Consider the following 7,450-nt stretch of genomic DNA (forward strand, 5'->3'; position numbering starts at 1 on the left):
ACCCATTGGAAATTTCATAACCGGAGCTGAGACTACATCTCTTTAAGCTTGGGAATTGCTTTGACATCCAATGTTGAGGAAAGTTTGTGGGCCATAGCTTGCACGTTAATAACCCCCAGCCTCCCCTCCTTTTTGTCAATGTGGCAAAATGCCACTGGACTAAGAAATCTATCTTTAAGAGATGGCTCCACCCCGTAGGAGCTGAGACTACATCTCTTCAAGCTTGGGAAATTTCATAACAGGGGCTCAGACTACATCTCTTCAAGCTTCGGAACTGCTTTGACATCCCATGTTGCAGAAAGTTTCCGGACAATAGCTTGCATGTTAATAACCCCTAGCCTCCCCTCCTTTTGTCAATGTGGCAAAATGCCACTGGGCTAGAGAAATCTATCTTTTAGAGATAGTTCCATCCCATAGAAAAGACCTCTCTAGCTAGGTTAACTTGAAAGCCTTTCGACTTCTCCACCTTCTTTTAATCTAGACTCATCTATGTTTCATTGGAATATTGGAATGCCAAGCAATCTATATATTGTTTCCTTCTCAATCCTCTGGCATCCATGGCCTTCAGCAATTGATACGAGACCTAGAGGCGAGCAGGACAAAATGTCTCCAAGCAATTTATAAGTCCTAACACATCCTTTCCAATGTTTCTAAGGAGTAAGCATGGTGTCATGTTCAAATTATTGACTAACATATTGTAAAGCATGGGCAAGCTCTACGCCTTTAATCTCTATTCTCGACATCATGATCTATGAGCCATCCAAGGGCATCTGCAACTAGGGCAAAAAGTAGAAGAGCAATGGGGCATCGTTCCCTTATTGATCTCTTCAACTGGAAAGAGTTTATAGCTCACAATTGATGTCCACTTTGGTTGATGAACTTGTAACTTTAATTCCCATCCCTATATCCATCAGGGATTGAAGGAGAGCTTTCCAATCCAGTCTATCATATGCCTTATCAAAGTCCACCTTTATGAGCACACGTCTTGCCAGGTCTCTTTGGTATACCCATAGCCCTCCCATAGATTAATGAGAACTTCTAGAATGTGTTGGCTTTCGATGAATCCTTTCTACTCAGGCCACATGTCCTGCCCTGTCTTTTTGGCATACCCACGTTTACCAATATCCTGCCCTGTCTCTTTGGCATACCCACAACCCTGCCATAGATTAATGAGAGCTTCTAGAATGTGTCTGCTTTCAATGAATCCTTTCTGCTCATGCTGCATTGAAGCTTTCATTTTGTTGCCAATTCTAAGATCTAATGCCTTAGTCAGATCTTATAAGTAGAACTCTAGAGATTGGGTTAAAGAAGATACCATTCCCTCCTTTGGTGAAGCCAGAGCTGAAAATGCGGTGCACAGGATGTCATGTGTGGCATCATGGAGAGATCAAGAGGCATACATCTACCTAATCTAACCTCTCCTATTGCCTCAAATTTGTCTATGGCCACATAAGAGTTAGAGCCAATTCCAAGATCTATTAACTACTTGCCATTTTTGAAGTTCAGCTCCTCTAATCATTGAACCTTTCTCAAGCCACCTCTCTGTTTTGGACTCTATCATGTTAAGGTGTCCAAGCAAGATGAATTGTCTCCATGAAAAGGCAAGATCCCTGAAATAATTGAACAATCTTAACAACCACGTCCACTTCACCCAACTACCATGGGGTTTCTATAAACCTTTTCATAATAAAGCCAATAGATGCACCCCCTTTGACTTCAACATGATCAGAAGAGAACCATGTTCTCCTCTTGTCCACTACACCCAACTAACATGGGGGTTTTCTATAAACCTCTTCAAAATAAAGCCAATGGATGTACCCCCTTTGCCTTCAACATGATTAGAAGAGAACTATGTTCTCTTGTCCAATTTCTTCAGGCTTTCCTTGAGACTCTCCTTGTTCCCCTTGATTTCTTAAAGACCAAGAAGGGTAGGAGAGAGCTTGTTGAAATAAGCCATTGAGAGAGCTCCATAGCTCTATATGGCTCTGTAAGACCACAAATGTTGTATCTAGTCTTAGAAATTGGTTTACTTGACAATCTTCTTCTTTTTGGACTTGCCTCTATGACTTTTCACCTATGTATGTTTGCCTATTTTTTATTTTCCCGTCTTGTTTCACAGGATGGCCTCTACTTGTAGAGAGAGAGTATCCTTTTGCAAAGCTGGCTCAAGTTCATGAGCTTTATCCAATGGTGGAAAGTCTACTTCCATGTTTACCAAGGCATTGGCATCCTTTTTTTTTTGTTCTTCTGAAAAGTCTACTTCCCTGCTTACCAAGGCGTTGGCATTCTTGCTGTCCAACTCAGTTTTCAAAGGCATCACTCCAACCTTCTTCAACTACGTTATCCTTGCTTCCTTTCTCAAACAAAAATCACTGCAACTCCTTCAGGAGCTAGATCCATATCCTCCTGCAGAACTTGTATTGTTACTGTCTACACTATCTTTCTGAAATAGGCCACAGTTTTCAAAATAGACCTAGAAAAAATATACCCGCTTTGGAAACCTATATATCTCAAATCAAGTCGAACCTCACAAAACCCATTAAGCCACTTTTGTTCATTCTTCCAAGGTCTACAAAGCAAGTCTTCGTGTCTTTGAATTGCAACCTTAATCAAAGCCAAAAATTCTGTTAAAAGGATCTTTTGCATGTTCCAATCCCTTTAACAATATAATTACAAAAATATCAAACAATAAAATGTAAGCCTCCATGTTCTAACCCTTCTAACAATACAATCATCATTAGATACAAATTTTAACCCTCCCAAAGATCTACAACTTTCTCATATAGACTTTTTCCAAAATAAGGCTATCTTCACATCAACATTGGCCTCATAAAATAGCACACGTTTATAACATGGCCAACAAACGCTCAAGCCATTGCAATACATAGCTAGTAGCTTCTTGTATTTTCAACTTACAATTGGTGGAGCTTACTAGAGGTCTCTTGTGTGCTACAATTTTGGTGTCCAGATCTAACTCAAGTACTTCGCTTTGTAGATCCATTTCCGTGTTATGGCTCCTTATCTTGGTATTACTTCCACCAATTCCTATGTGCCATTCTATGTATGATTGTGACCCTTTGCAAAGCATTTATTTGTCCTGTTTGCTTCAAAGAATCTTGGAAATTTCCAAGCCCATAATGCCTACATCAATGCAAGGTTCTCTTCCAACATCTCAAGCAATTTTCCTTTTTTATTGTAGACCTTACTCTCAATGGACAGCAACTCAATAATAGTCCCCTAGTAGAACGTAGGTGGTAAAGGAACTCAGCTCTCACTGGTACTCATGCCACACTTAAGTGCATGGAAGTGAAATTGGAGTATCACGTATCAAAGCTGGGCTACTTGCAAGGGGTTTTAACCAGCAAGACAATGTTGATTATGATGAAACAAATGTTGCTGTTGTCAGATGGACAACGACTAAATCATAGTGATCCACGGCTGAAGGAGGAGCCTTGAGCATTCTGTCTCATTCTCTGCATCTTTTCATGGCCTTCCAGCAATTGAGATGTTTGACATCAGGACATATATTGTGGACATTTGTTCATCTAGTGTCATGGCATGTTTGAATGCTTGCCTTCCAATCTCTACATTCTTCCATTTTTGGCAAGCACTCAACACAGCCAACCATACAACAACATCAGGTTGAAAAGGCATCCTCTCTACCATTGCTACTGCCACCTCTACTTGGCCTGCACGGCCGAGCAGATCAACCATGCAAGTATAGTGGTCCATGGTCGGGATGATGCCATATTGTTTCCTCAAAGCCTCAAAGTACTTCAGGCCCCTCTCCAATCGACCCACATGATTGCATACTGTGAGAACACTAAGAAATGTGGCCCCATCTGGTTGTATCCCCTCGTGCTTCATTTTATCGAACAAATGAAACACAATTTCACTCTCTCCCTGGCGTGCATATCCTGCAATCAATGAATTCCATGTTATAACATGCCTTTTGGACAATGCATCGAACAACAGTTGGGCATCACCCATGCTCCCACACTTAGCATACATATCAATAAGACTATTTGCTATGATTGTGATGGTGTCCACTCCAAACCTGCTAATTTGGAAATGGAGTTCCTTTCCGAATTCCAATGCTGCTGTGTTGCCACAAGCTTTCAGGATGGCAACAAAGGCCAGATTGTCTGGTGACAGACCTTGCTCTTGCATTCGCACATAAAGCCTAAAAGCCTCCTCGCTTTCTTCTTGCTCTGCAAAACCCAAGATCATGCTAGTCCACGTAACCACATTACAATATCGCAACTCGTCAAAGACACGCTGTGCATCCTGCATGCTCCCACATTTCATGTACATGTCCACCAACATGTTTCCAACAAATACATCTGACTCAAAGCACCTCTTTACTACTTCGGAGTGGAAGGCTCTACCTTTCTCGAGGCTTTCTGTTTTCACAAATTCCCCATTAGCGAGCTTTCCCTCTTCCAATGATGCCAAGCTACTGCAAGCCTTCAATGCACCAACAAAGGTTCGTTGATTTGGTGTGACACCTTCCTGGTGCATACGTGCATACAACTCTGAAGCCAGCAGACCCTCTTCTTGCTTGCTGTGCCCCAGGATCATGGCATTCCAGGAAACCACATCACGATGAGGCAATTCATCAAAGACACGCCATGCATCCTCCAAACTCCCACATTTGGTGTACATATCCACCAAAGTATTTCCCACAAATGCATCTGACTCGAAGCCCTTCTTTAGTACTTGGGAGTGAACGGCTCTAGCTTTCTTGAGGAGACCTTTTGTAATATATTTCCCATCAGCTTGCTTCTCCTCTTCTAATGCTGCCAGGCTACCACAAGCCTTCAATGCACCGACAAAGCTTCGATAATCTGGTGTGACACCTTCTTGTTGCACTCGTGCATACAAATCCAAAGCCAGTACACCCTCTTCCTGCTTGCTATACCCCAGGATCATTGTATTCCAGGAAACCAAATTTCGATTAGGCAGTTCATCAAACACACGCTGCGCATCTTCCATGCTCCCACGTTTCATGTACATGTCCAGCAAGGTATTTCCCACAAATACATCCGACTCAAACCCACTTTTTATCACTTGGGAGTGGATAGCTCTACCTTTTGGCAGGCACCCTACTTTCTGATCGTTCCCATTAACTTGCTCCCGTGCTTCCATTGCTACAACACTACTGCAAGCCTTCAATGCGCCCACAAAGGTTCGATGATCAGGGGCAATACCTGCTTGTTGCATCTGCACAAACAGTTCCAAAGCCAGTGCACCCTCTTCCTGTTTGCTGTATCCCAGAATCATAGCAGTCCAGGAAACCACATTATGATGAGGCAATCCATCAAATACACGCCGTGAATCCTGCAAAATCCCACATTTTGCATACATATCAACCAAGATGTTTCCCACGAAGGCATCTGACTCAAATCCACCCTTTACTACTTGGGCATGGATTGCTCTACCTTTCTCCAGGCATTCCATGTTCGCAAATTTCCCATCAATTTGCTTACCCTCTTTCTGTGCTGCCAGGCTACTGCAAGCTTTCAATGCACCAACAAAAGTTTGATGATCTCGTTTGACGCCTTCCTGGTGCATCCGAACATAGAGCTCCAAAGCCAACGCACCCTCTTCCTGCTTAGCATAGCCCAGAATCATTATGTTCCATGACACCACGTCGTGCTTTGACATGTTGTCAAATATATGGTGAGCATCTACCATGCTCCCACGTTTGACATACATATGAATCAAATTGTTTGCTTTGAATAGGGGCAGCTCATGTAAACGTTTCACAGTATACGTATGGATTTCTTTAACGTCACTCGGCTGAGGCCAAATCTGGACTGCATTTACAGCTCTGCATGAACCAAAGGAACAATTGCAGACGCGCAGCCTAATATGTGGGCTCATATGGAACAAAGACGCAAGCAAAGAGCCAGAATCCTGGATTCTAAGCAGTGAGAACTCTGCCTGTTGCAGGGAATCTCGCAGAGGATCCTTGGGGGTGCTTGCATTGTTTCTGCTCAAGGACGACTGACAGAGGATATCTTCTTGATCCGTCTCAAATTGGACTCTCTCAGGGAACGCCTAGAGCTCTACCAATGCTTTGTCGTTCGGGCCCCCGCCAAGGGTCTGAGCGGGCACTGTGCCAGGTAAAAGGACCAACCTGCACTCATTGGATCAAACGGATGAAGCTATGTTCAAATACACTGCATGAAAATGGTGCGAGGCAACCATTTTCTCGACCGGGTTTCAAAATTTTGAAGGTTTTTCTTTGAGACTTTGCTGAGTTTTTTTAGCTAGAATAAGATTTTGCAGATTTTAAACAAGTCTCATCTGGCCTGCCTTACATTTGTAGACCCGAAGACTTATTCAAATGTTGTAAATGTAAGCAAATGGTCGGACCACTATATGTATTTTGTTCCTTTTTGTTTGTTTGTTGCTCTTGCCATCGCCCATTGGTGGTCTATAGTAGATCCATGGATTGCGGTCGGTGAAAGGATGAGTTGTTCCATGTTTTTTGTCGCCATGAACTAAATAAGCTCCTCTTGAACTAGAGTAGGCTCCTCTTGTTGTTGGTGTTGTTTTTGTAGTTAATGTTGAAGTCGCCCACAGTGCATGTTTGCATTCCACTTGGAATTTTTTGATGTATTTGGTCCAATGCCGTGATAATTTTTGGGTGTGATGCATGTGGAGACTTATAAACATTAATTATTGTTGCCACCATAATTTGTTGTGAGCCCGCTGCCTTGATTTGTCGCAATGTGTTTCATGTTTGGCAATGCCATGTTGCTCCCTGGCCTTGTGTGTGTTTTTTGCAAGCAAATTATTGTTTTGTTTAGCAAGTACGGACACTGCAAGATGTCCTCCCTATGGCTATCGAATGACCTCGTGTTAAGGCTCACCAGGTAACTCCTTGTCGATGATTTCTTAGAGAGGCTTATGTCCTCAAGTTCCCAATAGCATTCAGTTTGCAGACATTTGATTTCGTACACGACCCTTACGTCTACTTTTACATTTTCTTACCGAATAGATGATAGGAGGTATAGGTTTTTTGGGTCTCGTACTTTTGACAGAGTTGTGTAAACTAGGCCATGTGTTTTTATGTGCTAGATGGGTAGAATGCTAGGCTATTCATTGTCAACCCTTGGGAATGGTGCATTGTCCTTGCAGCTGCTAGCTGTAATGGGAATTGTTTCCTGCTTGCATTGTTTAGGTGGTTGTTCCCTATTTGGAACTCTCTTGTTATTTGCATTATAGGTGTCCATGTTGGTGGTGCTTGCTCAAATCGAGTGTTTCTAATAAGTGCATATGCCTTGGCTCCTGCTTTTCTATTCGAAAGTTTTATCCAAGCTACCAATGGCTTGCTTGTTTGGTCAGACCCTTTAAACACTCCATCTACTCTATTCACTATTCCGTCCTTGATGTCCAAATTTCCCAAACATATTTCCACAATCATGCCTTTTTTTAGCCT

At 42.5% G+C, this 7,450-nt stretch overlaps 1 protein-coding gene across 1 annotated transcript; it reads right to left on the reverse strand.

The window, feature by feature from the left end:
• Positions 1-3,762: 3,762 nt before the first annotated feature.
• Positions 3,763-6,281, reverse strand: LOC147885239 (pentatricopeptide repeat-containing protein At4g18520, chloroplastic-like). Its single transcript, XM_087397097.1, has 2 exons — positions 4,058-6,281; positions 3,763-3,917 (listed from the first exon to the last, which is right to left on the reverse strand). Exons 1-2 carry the CDS (start codon positions 5,884-5,886, stop codon positions 3,893-3,895), a joined length of 1,854 nt encoding a protein of 617 aa, XP_087253223.1. The 5' UTR covers positions 5,887-6,281; the 3' UTR covers positions 3,763-3,892.
• Between the last annotated feature and the right edge of the window lie 1,169 nt (positions 6,282-7,450).

Source organism: Dipteris shenzhenensis, chromosome 26, assembly GCF_047967505.1.
Source record: "Dipteris shenzhenensis isolate YYH24624 ecotype China chromosome 26, Dip_SZ_1.0, whole genome shotgun sequence".
In the NCBI taxonomy this organism is placed as follows: domain Eukaryota; kingdom Viridiplantae; phylum Streptophyta; class Polypodiopsida; order Gleicheniales; family Dipteridaceae; genus Dipteris; species Dipteris shenzhenensis.

Coding starts and splice junctions, on each gene's coding strand:
- LOC147885239 (XM_087397097.1), bottom strand. CDS start 5,886: ATGAGCCCACATATTAGGCTGCGCGTCTGCAATTGTTCCTTTGGTTCA. Junction 3,918..4,057: donor CTCCATTTCCAAATTAGCAG/GTTTGGAGTGGA, acceptor CATTGATTGCAG/GATATGCACGCCAGGGAGAG.